This window comes from Acinonyx jubatus, chromosome X (assembly GCF_027475565.1).
Source record: "Acinonyx jubatus isolate Ajub_Pintada_27869175 chromosome X, VMU_Ajub_asm_v1.0, whole genome shotgun sequence".
Taxonomy (NCBI): domain Eukaryota; kingdom Metazoa; phylum Chordata; class Mammalia; order Carnivora; family Felidae; genus Acinonyx; species Acinonyx jubatus.
The window spans coordinates 88,884,295-88,908,584 of record NC_069389.1 but is presented as its reverse complement, the minus strand read 5'-3'; the positions used below and the strand labels follow the sequence as shown (position 1 = coordinate 88,908,584).

The 24,290-nt window shown below is 42.1% G+C and overlaps 1 protein-coding gene across 1 annotated transcript in view; it reads left to right on the top strand.

Annotated features, from left to right (window-relative positions):
* The window catches only part of TRPC5 (transient receptor potential cation channel subfamily C member 5), a 265,379-nt gene that overhangs the window by 115,801 nt on the left and 125,288 nt on the right, over positions 1–24,290 (top strand). The window contains exon 3 of the mRNA XM_015083806.3: positions 15,650–16,048. Coding sequence (XP_014939292.2) covers positions 15,671–16,048 — 378 coding nt within the window. The 5' untranslated portion in view covers positions 15,650–15,670. The remainder of the gene's footprint in view (positions 1–15,649; positions 16,049–24,290) is intronic.

Below are 24,290 nucleotides of genomic sequence, written 5' to 3'. Positions count from 1 at the left end.
CTCCTAGAAACTACACTGAGAAAATTATCTTGAATATTTTTTAAAAATTATGTACAAAAATATCACAGCTTCATTTTTAACAATGGAGATAAATTGAAGACACCCTAAACATCCCCAAATTGGAGACCAGTTAAGTACATTGATATACCTGATCTGATCTAATAAAACATTACATAGCCATTTAACATGATATTTTAACATAAGATGGCAGAAACCATACACCCTCAATCTCACCTAGCAGAGTCATTTCTACATAAGGGAAATTGGTGGCAGAAAAGGCAGAAGATTTAAAGAGTGTGTGGGATAATAATAACGTGTGGGAAATTCTTTTAAAAAAATATTAAGTGAAGAAAACTGGATAGAAAATGTATATGTAGGATGAACTCATTTAAAATGCATGGGGGGGAAGACTGGAAAATTTTATTTTAAGCCAATTGTTTGATTTTTTTAATGAAAATTTATGATTTGCTGGTTTAAGTAATTTTTTTTTATTTTAAAATAATTTCAGACACATAAAAAGGTACAAGAACAGTACAAAGAACTTCTGTGTACCCCTCACTCATATTCCCTAAATATTAGCATAAATAAACTTTCATTTATTTATTTCCTTATTACAGTTTTGAGGTCTTTTGTTTATTTTTTTTTAACATTTATTTATTTTTGAGAGAGAGAGAGACAGATCACGAGCAGGGGAGGGACAGAGAGAGAGGGAGACACAGAATCCAAAGCAGGCTCCAGGCTCTGAACTGTCAGCACAGAGGCCGACGGGGGGCTCGAACTCACAAACCACGAGATCATGACCTGAGCTGAAGTCGGACGCCTTACCAACTGAGCCACCCAGGCGCCCTAGTCTTTTATTTTTTTACACTTATCATGCCATGAATTCATAGGGAATGGGTTCCAGCAGCTCAGGCCATTTCCATTGGTTCTCACAAAATGTGCTTCTCTGGGTGGGGCAGGCTGGCACTTCAGTTGAATCCAAGTACCTTTCCCTTTGGCTTTCTTTTTTCCTGATCCCTTCACATGCTTCAGAAAACTCTCTCGGCTCTTTGAGTCCTTAATATGCTCAATACGTACATTAATTCTCGAGCAAGAATCTTGCCCTTAACTTGTTTGTTTACAAAATGCCAATGGTATGCTGGGTAACGTTGTAGACTCTCCAGTTTGGTCATGGTAACATTTGTGGGGCATTCCGTTTTGAAAAGCACCCTTTCCTCTGATGTCAACAACATCACCTTTCTTGTAGATTTGCATGTATGGGGCCAAAGGAACAACTCTATGTTTTCTAAAAGGCATAGAGAACAAATAGTGGGTACCTCTCCTCTTTCCCTTTGTGGTAGTCATTTTGGTGAATTACTGGGAGATGGCAGTTCTGGCCAAAAGGGATAAATAAACTTAAAGAAATCCTTCTGCCCCATTTAAGGATTGTTTGGCCAGTAAGCTCCTATGTGAACAATGTCATGTTAGATTCCAAAGTGAACAGGTAACAGTAAGGAGACAGACACTCATTTCTGATGGCCTGTGGGATCTAGGATGAAAGCCAGTCCCAAGACTAATAATCAGATGCAACACTTTTAACCAATTACACTGCCTATTATTTGCTGTAAGCAGTGCCATCCATTCTGCCTTTCCCTTGACTACTTCAAGGAATATCATGCAGACAAAGTGATAATGAGTGTTGAGCAACAGAGTTAAACTTCCCAATTCAGCTGAGTGACTTGAGGGAGACAAATATATATTTTTTGTTCATGTCTTCACTTTAGTGAAAGTGAAAAGCATCGATTTAATTCAGCTGCCAGCAGTTCCACATAACTCTGCTGGACATCAAAGAGAAGTTTAATAAAGATTTGGAGACCTTACAAAAATAAAAACACCGCATGGCCATAGCCATGAAAATGATTATGCAAACTAGAGTACCTACATTTTAGCATAGATACTTTGTTGTTCTACCCTGAATTTGAAAAAGTCCTCTGTATTGTAGACATTGTGGAGGTAGAAGAGGCATTTGGGTGATCCAGCACTGTCCAAGAGAACTTTCGGTAATGATGAAAGTGTTCTGTATCTGTGCTGTTCAGCATGATAGTCATGAGTCACCTGGGACTAGTGTAACTGCAGCACTGAATTTTTTTTTATTTCATTTCATTTTAATTCATTTAAATTTACATAACTGCATGTGGCTAGTGGCTACTACACTGGACAGTGGATATCTAAACCTTTCTCCACACTAAGTAGAAATTTCCTCTCCAGTCCCCCTGATCTCTGCACTCTCACTGAAAATCATATCCATTCCCAACAGTTGCAGTTACCTTATAATGATGGTACTCAATCTTGGCCGCATATTACATTCACCCAAGGAGTTGTCCCTAAGTGTCAGTGTTGGGGATGGGGGTACTATGACCCAAGCATGGATATTTTCTAAAAGCTTATCAGCTCATTCTAAGGTACAGCGAGATTTGAGAACCTTTGATCAATATTCTGATGACTCCCAATTCTACATCACCAGATTTCAATGCCGTGCTCCACATGCTGACTGGATCTTTCCTTCCTGATTCCCCTCCACCTCAGCCCCCCCAAAACCCTCAAACAAATGGAACAAGCCAAATGGAACATCATTATCTTGCATTGCTTCCACCTAAACCCTTCAAACTATAATTACTGGACTTACTTCTGCCATTTTGCTATTTGTTTCTTTATGTCTTATATAGTTTTATTTATCAATTCCTTCATTTCAGCCTTGTGTTCTATTTACTTCTCATTTCCTATTCTATATATATATATATATATTTTAAGTAAACTCTACCACCCAACGTGGGGCTCGAATTCATGACTCCAAGATCAAAGCCTCATGCTCTACTGACTGAGCCAACGAGGCACCCCAAGAGGGGTCTATTCTATATATGTTTTTAATTATTTCCTTGGTGGTTACCCTGGGGATTAAAATCAACATCTTCAATGTATAGGAAGCTAGTTGCAGTTAATAGTAACTTAGCTTCAGGGTGCCTGGATAGCTCAGTCGGTTAAGTGTCTGACTTCGGCTCAGGTCATGGTCTCGCTGTTCATGAGTTCGAGTCCCACGTCAGGCTCTGTGCTGATTTCTCAGACCCTGGAGCCTACTTCAGATCCTCTCTCTCTCTCTCTCTCTCTCTCTCTCTCTCTCTCTCTCTCTCTCTTTGTGTGCCCGTCCCCCACTCATTTCCTCTCTCACAAAACTAAATAAAAACACTTTAAAAAATAATAACTTAGCTTCAATAGTATAAACACTCTCTTCCTATGCAGCTCCATTCCTCCCCTTCTATGTTGTTTTTGTCACAACTTACATCTTTATTTACTATGTCAGTTAACATAGATTTCTAATTTTTGTTCTATGCATTTGTCTTTTAAGTCATGTATACAAAAAAGAAGACTTATAAACCAAAAGTAGGATACTGGCTTTTATATTTAGCTATGTACTTCTCTTCACCAGTATTTCTTTATTTCTTCATATGGTTTTGAATTGTTGTCTAGCCTGAAGGACTCCCTTTAGCATTTCTTATAGGGCAGGTTTACTGGCAATCAACTCCTTCAGCTTTTGTTTTTCTGGGAATGTCTTGATTTCAACTTTATTTTTGAAAGATAGTTTTGCAGGATATAGAATTTAGGTTGAGAAGGTCTTTTTTCTTTCAACATTTTAAACATATTACCCACTGCCTTCTGGCTTCTATGGTTTCTGAAGAGAAATTGGCTATTAATTTTATTGAAGATTGTTTGTCTACGACAAGTCATTTCTCTTGCTACTTTCAAGATTCCTTCTTTGTCTTTGTCTTTTGATAGTTTGATTTTAATGTGTCCCAGTGTGGAATTCCTTGGAGTTTAGCCTTCTTAGAGTTTATTAACCTTCTTGGATATATAGATTCATGTGCATCATCAAATTTTGGATCTTTTTGGCCATTATTTACTCAAATATACTTTCTGCCACTTTTTCTCTCTCTTCTCCTTCTAGAGCTCCCGTTATGCATCTGTTGGTACACTTGGTAGTGTCTCACATACATCCAAGGTGCTCTTCATTTCTTTTTACTTTCTGTCCCTCAGACTGGATAATGTTAATTGAGATGTTTTCAGTTTCACTGATTCTTCTACTTGCTCAAATCTGCTGTTCAGCATTTGGCAAATACTATTGGGGAGGGTGCTCTAACTCAGAAAATTCCAAGGGGGGAGGGCGTGTAAAAACAGGCAATCTTCTCAGCTGATTCCTTTTTTTCATGCAGCAATTCAGTACACATGTATTAACCAGTCAAAATATAAGACCACAATTCTTTGAGAACAAAATCCATATTGCCCTGCCTGACACCAGCAAGCCACAACTAGGAATGGGAGCCACTGTCTCCATAGCTTTATCCAAGCTGAGGAGCAGGAGATGGTAGGCAGTTCATTAGAAATGCTACAAAATTCTCTCGCCAAAATTTAGTAGCTTCTTTCTTCATTAAGCACTACTTTTATTGTTTTAAGTTTTTTATTAGATACCAGAGTTCAGAAAAGTTGATTCTGATGGTCTTTGTTATGATGGTTAATTACTGCATTAGTGGAGACATGGGTTTTTAGAGTTCCCTACTTTGCCATTTTATACAATGTCCTTTTTCCTTAATCAAAAATTTTGTGGAAACATTACACATTTATCCCTTTATTTAAACTTTATTTTTTTTTGTCCAGCTCCATATAAAACCTGAACGACATACATTTTGTAATTTATGCCTTAATTTAATTAAGAAATTATATTTTTCTTAGTCTGAGTCTTACTGTTCAGCAACATAATGTGCTTCCCTATTCTCTTTGGTCCTGTTTTATCCCCTTTAATAACTTCTTTTACATAGACCCTGTTCCTTGCTAAATAAATTAATTCCTGGATATCTTAAGATGTCACTATTGTGCCCTGGGTTTCTTCCATTTTAATTTCTGAGTGATGGTGATGATTATGGCTACATTTTTTTAAGCTATTGATATTTGTACATTTTTCTTACATTCTGTCACCTTACCAAATCCCTTGTTAACTCTAACAGATTTTTGTAAAGTTTCTTGGGTATTTTATTACAAAATTACATTATGTAAATGTAAAGGTAATGATTATGGTTAAATTTTTTAAGGCTATTGATATTTATATATTTTTCTTATATTCTCTCACCTTACCAAAGTACTCTGTTAGTTCTAACAGATTTTTGTAAAGTTTCTTGGGCACTTTATTATATAATTACATTATGTAAATATAAAGGTAATTTTGTCTCCTCTGTTAAATATTTATCATATTTTCACATCTTCTTACTACAAAAGTCAGAACCTTAAAATTGAATAATAGTGCTAATAGTGGCAAACCTACCTTGTTCTTTGTTTTTTTTTTTGATTTATTGTGAAATTGGTTTCCATACAACACCCAGTGCTCATCCCAAAAGGTGCCCTCCTCAATACCCATCACCCACCCTCCCCTCCCTCCCACCCCCCATCAGCCCCCAGTTTGTTCTCAGTTTTTAAGAGTCTCTTATGCTTTGGCTCTCTTCTACTCTAACCTCCTTTTTTTTTTCTTCCCCTCCCCCATGGGTTTCTGTTAAGTTTCTCAGGATCCACTTAAGAGTGAAAATATATGGTATCTGTCTTTCTCTGTATGGCTTATTTCACTTAGCATCACACTCTCCAGTTCCATCCACGTTGCTACAAAGGGCCATATTTCATTCTTTCTCATTGCCAGATAGTACTCCATTGTGTATATAAGCCACAATTTCTTTATCCGTTCATCAGTTGATGGACATTTAGGCTCTTTCCATAATTTGGCTATTGTTGAGAGTGCTGCTATAAACATTGGGGTACAAGTGCCCCTATGTGTCAGCACTCCTGTATCCCTTGGGTAACTTCCTAGCAGTGCTACTGCTGGGTCATAGGGTAAAACCTACCTTGTTCTTGATTTTAATGACAATGGTTCCAGTATTTCACAATTTATTATATTTACTCTTGTTGTAAGGTAAATAGTCTCTTTTTTGGATAAGTAGTTTATTTCTGTTCCACTGTTACTTTAGTTTCTTTTAAAAATAGGTGCTGAGTTAAAGCAAATTCTTTTTTTCATGTATTGATATAATCATGTTTTCTTTCCTTTAAGTTATTGACTTATTTACCAAATTGTATTGACAATTTCCTCCTATTGAACCATGCTTGCATTCTTAGGATAAATTCTTTTTGGTCATAAGGTATTATTCTCCAAATTCGCTACTGTGTTATAATTTGCTAATATTTTATTTAGAATTTTCGGTATTATTTTCATGATTAAAATAGTCTATAGTTTTCATCTTAGGTTATCTTGATTAAATTTTGACCTTAACATTATGCTAGCTCTGTATAATTAATTCTTTTTCCATAATCCAAACTATTTTTAATAACAAGATGATCATCTGTATTTTTTTTTTTTTAACGTTTATTTATTTTTGAGACAGAGAGAGACAGAGCATGAACGGGGGAGGGTTAGAGAGAGGGAGACACAGAATCTGAAAGAGGCTCCAGGCTCTGAGCTGTCAGCACAGAGCCCGACGCGGGGCTCGAACTCACGGACCGTGAGATCATGACCTGAGCCGAAGTCGGCCGCTTAACCGACTGAGCCACCCAGGCGCCCCTCATCTGTATGTTTTTAAAGCTCTATATATGCAGCTGTGAAACCACTTGAGTAGAAAGACTTTTAATTGGTAGATATCTCAAACTATTTTAATTTCTTCTATAATTATTAATCTGTTCAGTTTTTCCATTTATTTATGGTTTAATTTTGGTAATTTTTCAGAAAATGCAGTCACTTAGGATGTCTTCAGCTTCTTATAACAGAAAAGCATGCTTAAAAGTGGGTTAATAAACAGGGAGTTTTTATCTCATACAACTAAAAGACTAGAGATTGAGCAACTCCCAGATTGGTTAATTAAATGGCTCAAAGACCTCATAAAGGAATCAATTTATGCCATCCTCAGCATGTAGGCTGAATCTTTTAGGTTGACTGTCATTATAGTTCCAAGGTGGCTACCAAAGTCCTTGGTGTCACAAGCAAATGACAACATTCAGAGGCAAAAAGGGAAATATTTCTCTTTTTACATCTCTTTTGCAGAACAAAGAAACCTTTCTCAGAAGTCCCCTAGGACATCGCATTGGCCAGAGTTGCAACAAATACTCAAACCTAGATCAATCACTTGCCAAAGAAATATTGGAATTACCAATATTGACTTAGTCTTAGACCAGTTAAGACTCTTTCCTTGAGGTGAAGGAGGGGCTTCTTGCCTGAGCACATGGCTGTATGGAGGAGAGGAAGTTAAACATACAAACAAAAGCAGAGCTCTAGTGACAGAACATTACCCCATCTCTATCCTCATCATTATTTCATGTCATAACTCAATACAAATTTACTGAGAGCCTACTATGTGCCAGGCTCTGTGTATAGAGTAGTAAATATTATAGGGAAGGCTCTTGCTATTATGAAGTTTATATTTTGGTTGGGAGAGCTAGTTGTTAAAATAATAAATATAAATATGATCATTTCAAATAGTGATAAGTTCTTGAAGAAAAACAAGTCAGGGTAATGAGATGGAGAGGAACATGTGAGAGGTTCCATTAGAAAAAGTGGTCTAGGAAGGCTTATTGAGGAGATGACATTTGATCTGAAACCTACATGTTAAGAAAGAAATTATGGGATTATGGGGTTGCCTGGGTGACTCAGTCAGTTAAGCGTCCAGCTCTTGATTTCAGCTCAGGTCATGATCTCACAGTTCATGGGATGGAGACCCATGTCAGGCTGCATGCTGACAGCATGGAGCCTGCTTGGGATTCACTCTCTCCCTCTCTCTCTGCCCCTCCCCTGTGCTCTCTCTCTTTCCCTCTCTCTCTCAAAATAATTAAGTAAACTTTAAAAAGAAAGAAAGAAAGAAAGAAAGAAAGAAAGAAAGAAAGAAAGAAAGAAAGAAAGAAATTGTGGAAAGAAAGAAAGAAATTGTGGAAAGAAAGAAAGAAAGATGTAGTGGAAGAGGGTTATAGGCAGTGAACCACATGTGCAAAGGTCCCCAGGTGGCACATGCTTGAGAGGTATGAAGAATAGAAAGTTAACATTCTCTTAAAATACCATTGTGCTTTATACATCTATATCTGAGCATGTGCTGTGTCTATTGCCTCGGATGACCATCCCGGCATTGCTATGTAGTGAACTCCTATCCACTTTACAAGACATGGCTCAAATATTACTTTCTCTTCAGTTACCTCCCCAGGTAGAGTTGAACGCTTCATCCTTTGTGCCCCTACTATATGTTAGAATCCTTATCATACCATAGTACATTTGACTTATTTTCATTTGTTTCTCCCTCTGGATTTGGCGGTTGCTTAAAAACAAGGTCTATATCATTTATATGCATAGAACATTATATATATATATATATATATATATATATATATATACACACACATATATATATACAAACATTATATATGTGTATATATATAGAACATTATATATATATATATATATATATATATATACACACATTATATATATATATACACACACACATATTTGTATTCCCCACTACCAAGTACTCTGGGCCTGACAAATAGAAGGTGCATAACAAGTATTTGTTGAACTGAAACAATGAGTATCTACTGTTCCTGGTACTATTATAGGGATTATGGAGCATATAAAAGAGTTTACCTTCATTGAAGTAGTTAAAAATGTAGACTCTGGAGTCAGAAGCTTAGCTCTAATCCCAAACCACCACTTACTAGCTGTGTGAACTAAAACAATTTACTTAACCTCTCTGTGTCTCAGGTTCCCTATCTGTGAGATGGGAGATTATAATAGGAACTGTCTAAAAGTGAGGAATGATGAAATAATGTAAGTGAAGCATTTAGGGCCATAGTATCTGGTATCTGATAAGTGTTTAATGTTAATTTATTATTATGTATAAATTAATAAAATTCTTGAATTGATAAATTTTATACACATGAGAACAATACTGCAATACACCACTATGCAGGCTGGTTTAAAAAAAAAATTAACGTTTATTTATTTTTGAGACAGAGAGAGACAGAGCATGAACGGGGGAGGGGCAGAGAGAGGGGGAGACACAGAATCCGAAGCAGGCTCCAGGCTCTGAGCCGTCAGCACAGAGCCCGACGTGGGGCTCGAACTCACGGAGGGCGAGATCACAACCTGAGCCGAAGTCGGCCGCTTAACCGACTGAGCCACCCAGGCGCCCCTGCAGGCTGGTTTAAAGTGCCTCCTGAAACAAGATGCTATGGTACCTTGACCTCAACTAAGCACTGCTGAATGTATGAATGAAGAAAAAAATAGGTGCACTGTAATCTGTGCCAGCCTGACCATTCTAGAGCACTCCGTGCATTTCTGAGCATGATATTTCAAGAGAAACAAAATATAGTGTAACTAGAAGCAGACCACTAAAATGATCATAACTCCTGAGAAGGGGAGACTCAGTGCAGAGAGAGGCACGAGAGCTGAAATTAAACATTTGAAGGGTTTTGCTGCTCTAGACAAAACAACTAGGGCAATGAGATAGGAGTCACAGGCAGAGGATTTCAGGTGAACATAGAAAAGCATTTCCTGAAAGTCCGCATCCACCACACAGGTAAGAAAGTGCTGAGTTTCCCATCAGTGGAAGGGCTCATTAACTGAATAGTCACTTAACAAGGATATCGTCAAGGGGACCTTTTCATTGGGCAGGAGAGTATTCTAGATGACCTTTGAGGTCCCCTGCAGGAGGTTCACGATCTGGTTCACCTTTCTGGGAAAGATTAGAATTACTACATTAAAATTAGGACGTTCTCAAAGTGGTACTCTGAAAGGAGCCAAAATGCTCTCAAAATCAACACTCCACCAAACACACGGGTGCGCGCACACACACACACACACACACACACACACACACAGAGTCTTCCTCTCACCAGCCCACTCCTGTGCCTTTCTACGTAAAATTTCCATTTTAGTCACTTTTTGGATTGGGCATTAAAGATTCCTTTTTAAATGTAATTTTTTCCTGGAAGACGTATGGCCTTAAGCCCCTCGGCCATCACCATCATCTTCTACCACAGTGCCTGGTACATATTCACTAAATGTGCTTATTATCCACCATTTATACTTGAGATTGTACAAGTTTATCAGATTAAATCTACCTGTCTTAAAGGGCTCTGAGGAGATGCAGAAGTGGATAGATAGGCTTGGATAAGGGTGAGAGGTCACAAGGATTTCGCTATTCAAGCTCAATCTTCACGGCACAGAGTGAAAACCACACACAGATACCATGTCCCTCTAAAGGCACAATTTTTTTTTAGTTGGGTGGGAAGCCAAGCTCTCCTCCTCACAGACAAAGTCCTGAGTTGGGCAGCGATCTGGGCTGGGATTTGCGCCCTGGCCTTCTGCCCAGCCCATTGATTGAGCTCCTTAAATCACATCATTTAAGCCTACAAATGTCACAGATCCCATTAGACAATCTCCTCTGGCTAGCAGCACAGAAAAGAGAGAACATGAGAAGCCCCCAGGGGCAGCCTGTTAGACCATTCCTAATGTTCCATACTTGGGGGACTACACTGGGAGTGAGGTTCACTTGTAGAATGGCATAAAGTGCTGGCTGGTTTTGTTTCGTTCAGTTCAGCTTATACCTCAAGGCCAGTGCAGAATGATGGGAAAGCCAACCTCATCTCTTGGCTTAGGTTAATGGCAAATGAGTACAATCTGCCAAGTATAAAGGTGACGGGAAGGAACCTTCCCAATAATATATCCCCAAGAGATGCCAGAAACTCTATCATTAGCTATTTGTTCCCAGAATAATGGCAGAGTAGGACTAACAGCAAGCATATGAAGAAAGGATAGGTCCCAGAGCCTGGAGCAAAGCTGAAGCTAGAGCTATAAGCAAGGGTAAAATGGCACCGGCCGAGGGGTTGGAAGAGAGCAGGGCACTAGGCAAGTCATTAGATGTTTACGTAAGCCTACGTATAGTCAGACAATGTAGGGAACCCATTTTATAGCATTGTCAATGTGTAGTATAGAAGTGGGCATGAAAGAGATTTCCAAGGGTGGATACCAGGCCTCTCTTTTCCCCTTCATCACACCTTTCCTGCCCTAGACACATGTCTCTGTACTTCGAAGGCCACAGCAACTTCCCTAATCAAAGAATACACATTAAGGTGTTAATAGCTGTTGGGACGCCTGGGTGGCTCAGTCGGCTAAGCGTCCGACTTTGGCTCAGGTCATGATCTCACGGTCCGTGAGTTCCAGCCCCGCGTCGGGTTCTGTGCTGACAGCTCAGAGCCTGGAGCCTGCTTCGGATCCTGTCTCCTTCTCTCTCTGCCCCTCCCCACTCGTGCTCTGTCTCTCAAAAATAAATAAATGTAAAAGTAAGTTTTAAAGGTGTTAATAGCTGTTAGCCACGTGATCTTTTATTCCTTCTGGGAGTCGTTTTAGAGATGCAGTGCCTTAACGCAAAAGAGTGACTCTCTAATAGTATATTCTCAGGCAAACCTCTGGAGGAGAGATTTTTCTCTAAGGGGAATACTGTGAGGCTTCTCATAGCATAGCCCACTGGAAATGCAATAGACCAGATCCGTTTCAAATGCAAGAGATGAAAAGTAAATCTAGACGCTGAATTGACTATATATAATCCAATTATCCTTACTTCAAGTCTCAAATTACCATGATTTTACTGCCCCCCCCATTCACTACTATAACCCACACATCTGGCACACAGTGAAAGTTCAATGAATGGTCCTGCGTGGTGCCTCCATTATTATTACTATTAGCACCGGAAGCAGTAGTAGCAATAGTTCTGCCCTGGCACAGTGCCTGGGGCATATTAAGTATTCAAAGCTATACTAATTATTTTGTTGCACCAGCTCCTGGCATAGTGCCTGGCACATAATAGGGCACCGATTTAGTTAGCTCCCTTCCTTCTCATCTTGCCGTAGGATACGTTTGTCTTCAGTTTACCCCACAGCTTTGCCTTACTCAAGTGGGCACAGATCTTCCTTCGGCAACAGTGCTTAGCACAGCATCACTCGTGACCCCATCTGAAAATACATCTAGCCTTTTCTCCCAAGGTAACTTCTTAAGTGGCAAATGGGCAGCGAGCATTTAAGATTGTTTTGCAGATGGGACAACTGAGGTCGTGAGTGCTTGCCTTTTAGCTCACCTCTCATCTTTGTATCTTATCATAGCCTGAAAACTGTGCTCCTATCAATTTCTGCCAACTAGGCCATGATCCATCTCACTACTATTGTTCTTATGTTCTGTAGGGCCTGGACCACCCTCACATTTTCACATTGCCTTTTTTTTTTTTATTTTTTAAGGTCTTATTTTTAAGCAATCTCTATACCCAACATGGCACTCAAACTCAACCCCAAGATCAAGAGTCACAGGCTCTACCCACTGAGCCAGCTAGGTGCCCCCACATTTGTACTTTTAATTCATCCTTCAAGAACTCACTAAAGAGCTACCTCCTCCATGAAACATTCTCTGAGCTATCCAGCCTTCACTGAGCCCTTCCTGAAATCCCAAAGTATCAAATCACTACCACATAATTTAGCCCTCCATTCCATGACCATGCCAACCTTTCTCAGCTAGATTGTATTTGTTCATTAAACATTCATCTGTTGAGCACCCGTCATGTTCTAGACCCCATTGCAAGTGCTGGGAAGACAGGAATCAAGGTACTCAAACCCTAGTGGCATAAAGACAAACATGCTATTAGGTGACATTGGAGAAATGTCATCCAGGTACCAGTGGAGAACTCAGAGGGAGATTGGCTAACCTTCTGAAGGTGTTGGGGGTGGGGTGGGGGGACTTCACAGAGGAGGAGAACTGTGAGCAAGGTGCCGAAGCTGAGAAGGAGTTTGTTAAGTGGAGAGAGTAGGATGAAGCTATGTGCAAAGACATGGTCATTAAAGGGCCACTCAGAGAGCATGGCTCAGTATGTCTAGAACTTAGGTTGGGATGGAGAAAGATGAGAGAATATCATGGAAGGTTTACTCATTCATTCATCAAATATATATCAAGTATCCAGGGTGTGCCAGGAACTTGGCTAGGTGCAGGTGCTATAAAAACAGGACCGATGCAGTCCCTGAACTTGAGATTTAAAGCAAATTGGACAGAAGAGATGATTATCCAGTAAGACAAAGAAATATGTCACTACAGGGGCACCTGGGTGGCGTCCGACTTTGGCTTGGGTCATGATTTCATGGTTTGTGGGTTCAAGTTCCGCATCGGGCTCTGTGCTGACAGCTCAGAGCCTGGAGACTGCTTCCAATTCTGTGTCTCATTCTCTCTCTGCCCCTCCTCCACTTGTGCTCTCTCAAAAATAAACAAATGTAAAAATGTAAAAACAATTCAAAAAAGAAATATGTCACTACAAATTGTGATAAGCATTGAGAAGGAAAAGAATACAAAGGAGAGAAGACTATGAAGGCACCACTTTAGAAAGAGTGGTTGGTGAGGGCTGCTCTGAGGAGGTGACATTTGGTTGAGACCTGAAAGATTAAAAGAGCTGGAGAAGAGTGTTCCAGGAGGTAATCAAAGGTCTTGAGGTGGCCAAAAGCTTGGCATGTGGGGGGACTCAAAGGCAGCTCCACAAGGCTAAAGAATAGTGGATGAGGGTGAGAAGTTGGAGAGGTAAACACATGAACCAAAACCAAGCAGACCTCAGAAAGGAATGTTGAGTTCATCACAACTAATCAAGGAAGAGCGAAATGGAACCAGATTTGTGTTTTACGGGATAACTTGGGGATGGTGCGGGAGACTCCGTGGAGGGGGAAAGAATGGAGTCAGGATGATCAATTGTAAGGTTGTGGAATGGTTTAGGCGAGACACGAAGGCATGCACCTATTCTTTCATACCCTCCCCAAGTGACTAGCACAGCACTAGGCCTACTGATGGCTTCCGGCGTGTTCATATAATATAAATAAATACATAAATATATATAAATAAATAAATACAGATAAATAAAATAAATATAAACTGAATCCAGTTGTTGGGTCTCTCTTCAGGAGATCACACTGTCTCTTCTTCCTCCCCTCTTTTTGTTTATAATGGAGATGGGGAGGCGGGGAGGCAGTCTACAATTAGGATTATTAAAGTCATTAGCTGTTTAGTGACAAATGCTTACTCTAAGTGCCACTTTCCTCAGCCACTGCTGAGTTACTTGAAAGTAACACAGAATATCAGTGCGTATCAAGACAGCCAAACAGAGATGTGGATGCAGAGAGAAATTTGTCCTTTGGGCCTGTTCAGGGTATGAGGTGACACTCACCTTCAAATACTAACTTCCCAGAAGACCACAGGCACATGAATTGCAAATGCCACTTGGTATAATATATGCTTCTCCCTTTGCCAAAGCAGGGATGTAATTACCTGGAAGACTGAGGCATATGTCATGTCTTCATCTTCTCTTCCACCCAGCAGATGACACAAGTGGCCCTTTATCACATTTCCATTTCCTTTTGCTGGCAAAATACTTTGGTAATGAGACACTTCAGTGGGTCCAGCCAAACTCAGCCTCCAGAGGGTCCTGGAGGTCCCCGGGGTGGGAGGGAAAGGGGAGCCAATCACCTTATGGATCTGAGCCTCATCTTCTCCCCTGGGGAGAATAAGCATTCCTATCTCACAGGGCTAGTAGGAGGAGGTCAGTGAGGAATGGGCATGAATTTGATCTGAAACAGTATAGAGGCAAGAACTCTATACTGCCGTTCATTCTATGCAACTGAAGGCCAAGACTGTCTTTTTTTCTTGGTTTCCCGGAGAAAGTTAAACACATTGTAGGAATTCAGTAATAGGTTTTACTTTAAAATCACTTCCATTGAAATCGGGCTTTAGATGTGGTGCATGTAAAACAGACCATTCTCTTCTCAGAACTGAAGCGAACAGATTATCGGATCCATAAGCTCCTTGGTTTCGAGCGGTAGAGGAAAAATCATGAATCGGCAGAGGGGGTATGTGACTTTGGCCTATCAGAGCCAATACCCATTCCCCACTGAGAAGCAGCAAAAAGCAGGGCTTCAGGTAGCATGAAAACTGGATTTTAATACAGGGTCTACATCTGGGGAAGCTGCAATGTGGCACTGAAAATTAGCACCGGCCCATAGGCCCAGGGTCTAAAGAAAATTGGCCAGTGGTCACTCTGACAATCAGCAGTATTATCATGAGTATCTTCAGACAGCAGAAGGGAAGGGAGGAATTAATTTGCGCCATGTCTTGGGAGGTTTACACACTGCCAGTTGCTCTGATAGTATATTATCTCATTTGACTCTCACAATAGCTTTATGAGGAAGGAATCCTTTAGCACAGAGCCTGGTTCACAGTGAGCTGTAACTAAATGATAACTGCCACTAATGCTATTAATATATTGATAACATTAATAATAATAGACCGAAGCACAATGGGCTTGAGCAACTTATCCAAGGTCACAGAGCTGGAAAAGGCAGGATTTGAACCCAGGATTTGAACCCAAATGTCTGGGCTTCTTTTGCTATACCACTTTGCAAGAAGAGAAAGATCGTGGGGGGAAAACAGTTGAGGATTTTCCAACCGCTTAGCCATGCTGCCTCCATAAACTGACCAGTTGAAACCTTCAGGCACCTAAGCATCTCTTTGGTCTCCCTCTCTCTCACTCAGGTTGCTAAGTTGCTATGAACCATGGCCCAACTGTACTACAAAAAAGTCAACTACTCACCTTACAGAGACCGAATCCCCCTGCAAATTGTGAGGGCTGAGACAGAGCTCTCTGCAGAAGAGAAGGCGTTCCTCAATGCTGTGGAGAAGGGGGACTATGCCACCGTGAAGCAGGCCCTACAGGAGGCTGAGATCTACTACAATGTCAACATCAACTGCATGGATCCTCTGGGCCGGAGCGCCCTGCTCATTGCCATTGAGAATGAGAATTTGGAGATCATGGAGCTACTGCTGAACCACAGCGTGTATGTAGGCGATGCATTGCTCTACGCCATCCGCAAGGAGGTGGTGGGCGCTGTGGAGCTTCTGCTCAGCTACAGGCGGCCCAGTGGAGAGAAGCAGGTAAGAGAAATCCCTACAGGCTGGGAAATAGCCGGGAACAATAAGGCCCCGGGATCAGAAGCCTTGAAAATAGGGAAGGTTAGGTAGGCTGGCATTAAGTAGCCCTAGCATGGCAACCCTCTGCTCTCAGAAATCGCATCAGTGATCTCAGGTGGCATCCTAGAGCGACCCTGCGTGGCCCACACTAGGTCTTCCTCATTTGCCTTTTCTTTGTGAGCATTTGCCCATATACATTCAATACGTGGCAACCCAGAAGTGTGCTCTCCATTTCCAGAACATCCAAGCTCCTTCTACCCTCCCTGGCCTCTGCTCTCTAGCCTCATTTTCTTCCTCTACTCAAAGGTTACAATCTAGAAAAGAAGAGGCCAACCACAGACCTGGGAGTTTTCCTTCTCACCGGTCTCTCTCCCCGACAATGACAGAAGACCTTTAAATGTGAATACCGTGGTGCACGTGCAAATGGATATAGGGTTTCATGTATTTTCCCAGTACCTGTGATATGACTACATTCCACCCCTAAATGTTTGGGGGGTTGCCTCTGTGACTCTCCTATCCTCCAAAGCACTTAGGTTTAATACTCTGGAGCCATCTTTGAGTTCTTCCCCTTCCTTGCCTCTATGTCCAATCCCCAAGCCCTGTGGTTTCTTTCGCTCCAATCTCTTACATACTTTCTTTCCTCCCGCCACTCTCCCTGTGTTCCTCATCATCTCCCTCCTAGCTGAGGGATTCTCAAAGTGTGGTTCTTGGACCAGCAGCATTAGCATCACCAGGGGAACTTGTTAGAAATGCAAATGCAAATTCTGAATCAGAATCTCTGGGGGTGAGGCCTACCAAGCTGTGTTGACCACCCCTCCAGGGGATCCTGATGCACACTCAGCTTTCAGAATCACTGCCCCAGACTGACATGAAAATCTTCTAACTGGATTCTCTGCCGATAGCCCCTTTCTTTCTCACAAGCCTTCCTGGACAATGATGCCGGCTTATTCTTCACAGCACAGCATAACAATCCTGCCATTGTTACCCACCCTTTCAGTGACTACAAGCTCTCATTAGAAGAGAAACCAGTGCATGAAGCCTAGTGCTCAATACCCTTCAGTAATGGTCTTTTCATGTCCTGTCTCCTGCAGGTTTCTCCTAAACCCCTCAAGTCAGACAGGTCTCTCCACTCTCTTCCTTTGGAGCATAGTAGGGACAAAGTAGGGAGAAAGATATAGTAGGGACAAAAAAAATACAGTATCATCAAACATGGAATACGACAATGCATTAAAAAGCAAAAACAAAAAACAAAAAACAAAACAAATAGTGGCGCCTGGGTGGCTCAGTTGGCCGAGCGTCCGATTTCGGCTCAGGTCATGATCTCACGGCTCGTGAGTTCGAGCCCCACGTCAGGCTCTGTGCTGACAGCTCAGAGCCTGGAGCCTGCTTCGGATTCTGGGTCTTCCTCTCTCTCTGTGCCCCTCCCCCGTTCAGGCTATCTCTCTCTGTCTCTCAAAAATTAATAAACATTTTTTTTAATTTTAATAATTAAAAAAGCAATAAAATAGTAAAAATCAAGCCCCAAACTGCAAAGTGCTCAGATAATGAGAACACTTCAGATCAAACCTTATGGGTCATGGCCAAAGCTCGGCTTAAAGGGAAGTGCAGCTTTACTGTTTGCCTGCCTGGTTAAACAAAAAGAATGAAAGTACTTAAGTGATAACTCTCAGACTAAGAATTGGAATGGATAGAACAGGAAGAAAGACAGATGAAAAGTTCCTTGAATAAAGGGCCTGAATGCCTCCGTTCTCCACCAGCATTTCATACAGCGCAGCTGTAACCCCACACTACGAAAGTGCCTGCAATATCACGGGCACTCAATAAACACTTATTTCATGAACAAATAGTATGCAGCCAGCACCATGCTAAGTAACTTACACCACTTGGCTCATTTAATCCCCCCAGCACCTCGGTTAGGTAGACACTATTATTACTGCCCCCATTCTACCCATGAGAAGAATTGAGTCACAGTTAAATCAGTTGTCCAAGATCACAGTTCAGTGTCAGAGCCAGGATTCAAACCCAGGCCACCTAACCCCTAAACCTACCCTCTTAACCACTTGGCTATACTGCTTCTGTGGCAATCTAAGTCTTGGGATTCGCAGAACAGAGTTCTGAGACAGGGTAGACCCGTGAAGGATCAAGAGCTCTCTGGAAAGGACAGGCCAGAATTTGGATGAAGAGCAAAGCAGAGAGGTATGAATATGTTCCCTACTGAGTCCACATCACCATTCCTATCAAAACTGATTTGTTCTCTGCCCCATTTCACCACAGCCCTGCTAAGGGTCGGAGTGATTTAACTGTGTTACTCTGGGGGTGCCTGGGGGGCTCAGTCGGTTAAGCATCCAGTTTCGGCTCATGTCATGACCTCACAGTTTGTGGGTTCGAACCCCGCATCGGGCTCTGTGCTCACAGCTCGGAGCCTGGCGCCTGCTTCCGATTCTGTCTCCATCTCTCCCTGCCCCTCCCCCGCTCGTGCACTGTCATTCTCTCTCTCTCTCTCTCTCTCTCTCTCTCTCTCTCTCAAATATAAACATTAAAAAAATGTTTTAAAAACTGCATTACTCTGAACTAAGGCTTACCCAGACACCCTACCCTGTGATGATCTTGCCCACCCCTGAGATTATGCAGTCATTAGCTCTATCCTTCCATTGACACTACTCACACACAACTGTGTACTATTGGTCAGCCTCACTTGTGTAAATGTCTGGTCTCTGTAACTAGATTGTTTCTTAAATGTCAGGCATAATCTAATGCCCAACTATTTCCATGTTTCCCCCAGTAGTACCTAACCCAATGCCTAGTATATAATGGGTGATAGATAAATATTTGCTGATGAATAAGGAAGAGCTATGTGTATCTCTCAGACATCCTGCACGTTCAGCTTCATAACTGTTGCAAAAGAGAGCAGAGCACAGGGGGGTTTCCAAAGAGGGGACTAGCAGTACTTTCGGAGTTTTGAAAACAGGCCATGTCTTTATTTGATGATCCCCATTTCCCCCATCTTTCCCCAGTGCCCTGGCAAACTCTGGGGAAGAAAGGCACCAGGAAAACTCACTCCAGGGTACAATCTAAGGCGTGACCTCCCCTGGAGAAAGGCAGAGCTTAACTCACAGGAATGAACCACTAATGGTGAAATGTCAGGCGTATGGAACAGGGGTGAAGCTGTTTGGGACAGGCTGTCTTTTCCCAAGATCCTTTCAGACACCGCCAGTGTAAGACCTCCTTTGTCCATACTTGAATATCATACCATATGTACAAAGGCACACAGCCATCAGCCCCAGCTCCAAGTCTTTTCGGCAGATTTCCCTTCCTCCTCTCTCTCTCCCAACCCCCACCACCAGCCTCTGCTAAATTTTATTTTCTCCCATTGCTCTGACAATCACTGTGGCAAGTCATATGTCAGTAACTATAACAACAGGCCGCCACCGTGCTGAAGTTCTGCCTTTCTGGGAAATAGAATCAGGATTTGTTTACCTGGGAGCAAATCAGGGATGTGAGCGAACACAGGCCTCCTGAAGGACCGCAGGTTCGGCTGGGTAGGCCACTCCCAGGAAGGTGCCCCTCCCACACCCAGAAGCCAAACACCTGGCCTTTTTCACTGGCCCTCCCCCATGTCGCCAAGAGATTGGGCACAGCTGACCTCCATCAATCTTGGATGGATAAACTGGGGCCCTCTTTGGCTTTACTTGGCCAAGGGCTTGGCCTCAGGCTGGCAACGAGACCCCCTCTGCTCAGCCCATCCTGCTCTTCTCCCTCTTCTAGCCTATCAAAAGTGCTCTCAGGTAAAGATCAAAGGCCAGGCATAAATGTCTGACACTGGCTTCAAGTATCAGCACTCATATGGAAAACTGCATTTTTAATAGGGACCAAATCTTAAAGTCAAAATGGTGATGCTTTATCAGAATTCTCTGCACCAGACAAGTATAAGACTGCATGTGTGCGTGTGTGCGTGCGTGTGTGTGTGTGTGTGTGTGTGTGTGTGTGTGTGTTGTTCTGGGGTCTTCTGGCTGCTCCAAAAATGTGACTCTCTTGGCAGATTTTGTGACTCCTTAGGGTAAACACTCTTAAATAATTCTCAGAATTCAAAATTTTTGCACTACAGAAGGCTTAATACCAGCCAATTTCTTGTACATCAAGCCTTTTTCCTTTGGCGCACTGACGCTGGGAGCAGAGTCTTGTACCTGTGTATGGTCAAAACCAGCTCAAAGATTAATCATTGTGCATATGGCGAACTTGTCAAAATACAGACTCTTGAGCCCCTGCAGGTCCAGAGGCTTGGGGTTGGAGCCCGGAACCAGCATTTTAATAAGCCCGCCCTCACCCATTTCTAGGTAAAAGGTCTATGGACTTCTCTGTATCTGTTTCCTAGGCTGCCATAACAAATTCCCACTAACTGGGAAGCTTAAAATAAAAGAAATGCATTCTCTCATGGTTCAGGAAGCCAGAAGTCTCAAATAAAGGTATTGACGGGGCTGGTTCCTCCTGGAGACCCTAAAAGAGAATCTGTTCCATGCCTTCGCTTGTAACCGCATCACTCCAATCTCTGCCTCCATCGTCGCACAGAGTTCTCCTCCGTGTCTCTTCCTTGTGTCTCTGGGTCCTGATCCCCCTCTCCTTTCTAAGACACCAGTCATTGATTTAGGGTCCACCCTAATGCACGATGACCTCATTTTACTTGACATCTGCAAAGACCCTTTTTCTAAATAAGGTCACATTCATAGGTACTGGGGGTTAAGAGGTGAGTATATCTTTTGAGGGGACTCCATTCAACCCACTAAACTCTCCATGAGAAATACTACTAGGGAAGTGGTTTTCAGACATTTTCAGAAGCAGAGCCTTTCATTAAATGAAATCCTTCCCAGAAGTAAAATAGGCAAACAGACCCAAGCAGAGCTGGCCTAGTTTAGGTGCAGATCAGGGCCCAAAGCCCCACTTGTTCACACACACACACACACACACACACACACACACACACTCCTATCCCTCCGTGGTCCCTGAGGAGCAAGCATAGCTGGACAGCCACTCATCTAGAAGACAGGATGACAGAGTCTAATTCAGAGTTTGAGGTACTAACCAGCTTGCAGCTAACAGGATGACCTTGGGCAAGACCCAAGGTGTTTTACACCTGTCCAGTTACAGAATCACCCTACGACTAAATTTCCTCATGTATAAAATGAAGGGAACAATACCTAATCTAGGGGCTTTTCATTAGGATGAAATAAGGTACATTAAAGTCTTTTGAAAATAAATTTAAATGCTAGACAGAGGTCAATGACTACTATTTTCAGCCTCACTCTATCGATTTGACTTAGCCGGTCATATTGTGTGGAGAGACCAGCTGGCAAGTGGCACTCATCACAAGGAACGACTAATACAATGAGAGAGAGGCTGGTGAGCGGGCTGGCTCAGTTCGCAGATTACCTCCTTCTGCCCGGCCTTAATGACAATGGTCTCCCTTCTGCTGTTAGGCAAGCTGTATGACCTCAAAGTCATCCCTCCTTGTTCAGTGGTGTCTAAGGATTTAAGCAACAGGGAAGTAGAACTGCTGGCCTTTGCATCCACAGCCCACCCAAAGAATTTTCTTTCTTGGTCACTTGCGTCAGTGCAGGCAGGCGGAAAGAGGCTAAGCCAACCTTCTCCCCAAGGCCCACCCCTCTGGGCTCTGCCATAATTACTCATTTGTCTGTGGCAGATGGCTCCAAATTAAAATTGGTCTCACAGATGAGCTAGTGAGATTAAGTTTCAACAACACTGATAAGTGTTTGTGTTAAGATTATAGAAAATCAGCAATGAGACACTACATTTACTCCCTTCTCCTGCCTGCCTCTTGGTCCCAGGGAGAGATTGCACAGTGTGGAGGGGCACCCTGAGGGCCTGGGCAAAGGTTACTGAGGCACAGAGAGAGGACCTAAAGAGTCTAACCTCTAAATCTCAAACACTCAATATGAGAGCAGAAAGTAAAGGAGAGAATTGCCGTTTATTGGATAGGTTTCCTTAATCTCTCCAGACCTCAGTTTTTTCGTCTGTAAAGGAGAACAATAATGGAGTCCACTTTGTAGAGTGATAGCTGGAATTAAGTGGACTAATGCACATATATTACTTAGAACAGTGCCTGACACAGAGTAAACACTCGATGAGTAAGTAGCTAATACTGCTCCTACTTCTACTAGCTGAAGCCATGCTGATATCACATGCTGGCTAATCTTATTTACTCATTGTTTTTTAAATGTATTAAGCACCCACTAGCACATCATAGCTGAGAGTTCAGACTGAGTGACCTTGAAAAAGTTGTCCACTGTGACTCAGCATCAGTTTTCTTACCTGTATAACGGGGATAATGATATTGCCTGTGTCACAGATTGTTGCAAGATTTACGTGAGAACTATTTTTGAACATTTGGCATAATTTGTGATCCATAGCATTTGCTATATAATACCCATATCATTAGCATTAATACAGACTAGTAGTAGCATTATTAACTCTTTGTTACCTGACTTGCCCAACAGTAGGTATCTACCTTTATAGTAATCTGAGTAACAGCTTTCATTCTCTGATTTTCATTCCAAAGTCAATGTTCTAGATCAAAAACATGGGGTGTGTCAATCAACTCAAGAAAATAAATCAGCCAAGGCATCTGGGTGGCTCAGTTGGTTGAATGTCCAACTCCTGATTTCAGCTCGGGTCGTGATCTCACAGTTCATGAGTTCGAGCCTCACTTCGGGCTCTGCGCTGACAGCTTGGAGCCTGCTTGGGACTCTCTCTCTCCCTCTTTCTCTCTCTCTAAATATATGAATAAACTTTAAAAAAAAAGAAATCAACGACTTCTTTGGAAGAAAATTTCAAAATGACTGCATCACATCATAGTGGCCAAGCTGACAAACTGAGTTACTTCCTCTCGTGTATCTTTGTTGATTTTCAGTAGACAAGGCCTACTGCACTCACAGAGCAGAACTATAGAGAGTTTGAAAATCATGTGGTCTGAAATTAACATGTCCAAGGTCACTTAGCTGAGTCCAAACTGGCACAAATGCTTCCTGTCTCCCAAGCCACTCTTTCTACTACTCCGCTCTGCCTCTGAGGGATCATCAGAAGTGGTGACAATTACAACAAAGCTGAAAATAAACAAAACAGCTCTAAGTCGTGTCTCTCTGGAACAACTCATTGATGACAGAGTTTCAGCAAATGATTAACTCTCTTCAGTTCAATTCAATTGTCTAAGTATTTTTGACTGCTAATTATATGCCTCACAGTAAAACTGAAAGATACAGTTAGTGCCCTCAAGAAATTTATAGATTCGTGTGGAGAACAGACGTGCACATGGTGTCCAACCAGCCCCTGCCCCTCTTAGTGAGCATGGCCTTCTGTGTTCCAAGGGACACAAAAGATATGATAGTGATATTCACCTCTCAGAAAGAAAAAAAAACATAATTACTTAAACCTGGTTTCAAGAAGCCCAAGGGAGCTGGCTGCATAACACCTCACAAAGAAGAATCCCTAAAGTAGTGTAAAAAGTAAATCACTAAATAAAAACACATGCGACTTTTTAGCCACGCTCCCTCCCCCCCTCCCTTCAGGGTTACCACCAACTCAGGGCTTCCTTTCTACAGCTTTACGCTCATGGTCGACATACATATGTCCAGTTAGGAAGTTTCTTATTCTGCTCTGTCCTAGGGCAGGTATATCTCATCTGCGTGTGATATTCTCCCCGCCCCCCCCTTCACCTAATATGTTCAGTTGTCTAAAAGGCAGCCAATGTTTGTCTCCTTTTCACCCCAGGCTCCTCTCCTCACTGCTATTGGTTTTTCCAGCTTATACCTCTTGTTGCAAATTAGTTCAAGTGTGAAATATCGGTGCAAAACTCAGAGCTCTCCTTCCATCTCCCTTCCCAGCTGGCCTATCCCAGTGCACCAAACACTACCTTGTTACTGTGCCTTTCCATATGCCAACAAAAGCCACGGGACAGAAATAGAACAGTGCAAGCAAATGTATGCTCCATCATCTAAAATGTGTGATGTGGACAATACAGGAAGACACTCCAGACACAAGTAGACACAGGGGTTTTAAGGGAGGAACATTTTTAAGAAATAGGCTTTGAGCTGGAAAGGAAGAAAGGGATGGCACGCTGGTCAGGGGGAAGTGAATGAGTTGGGGGAGTTGGAATGACGGTGGCCTGTTCACAGTGGCTGCTGGAGTGAAGGGTTGG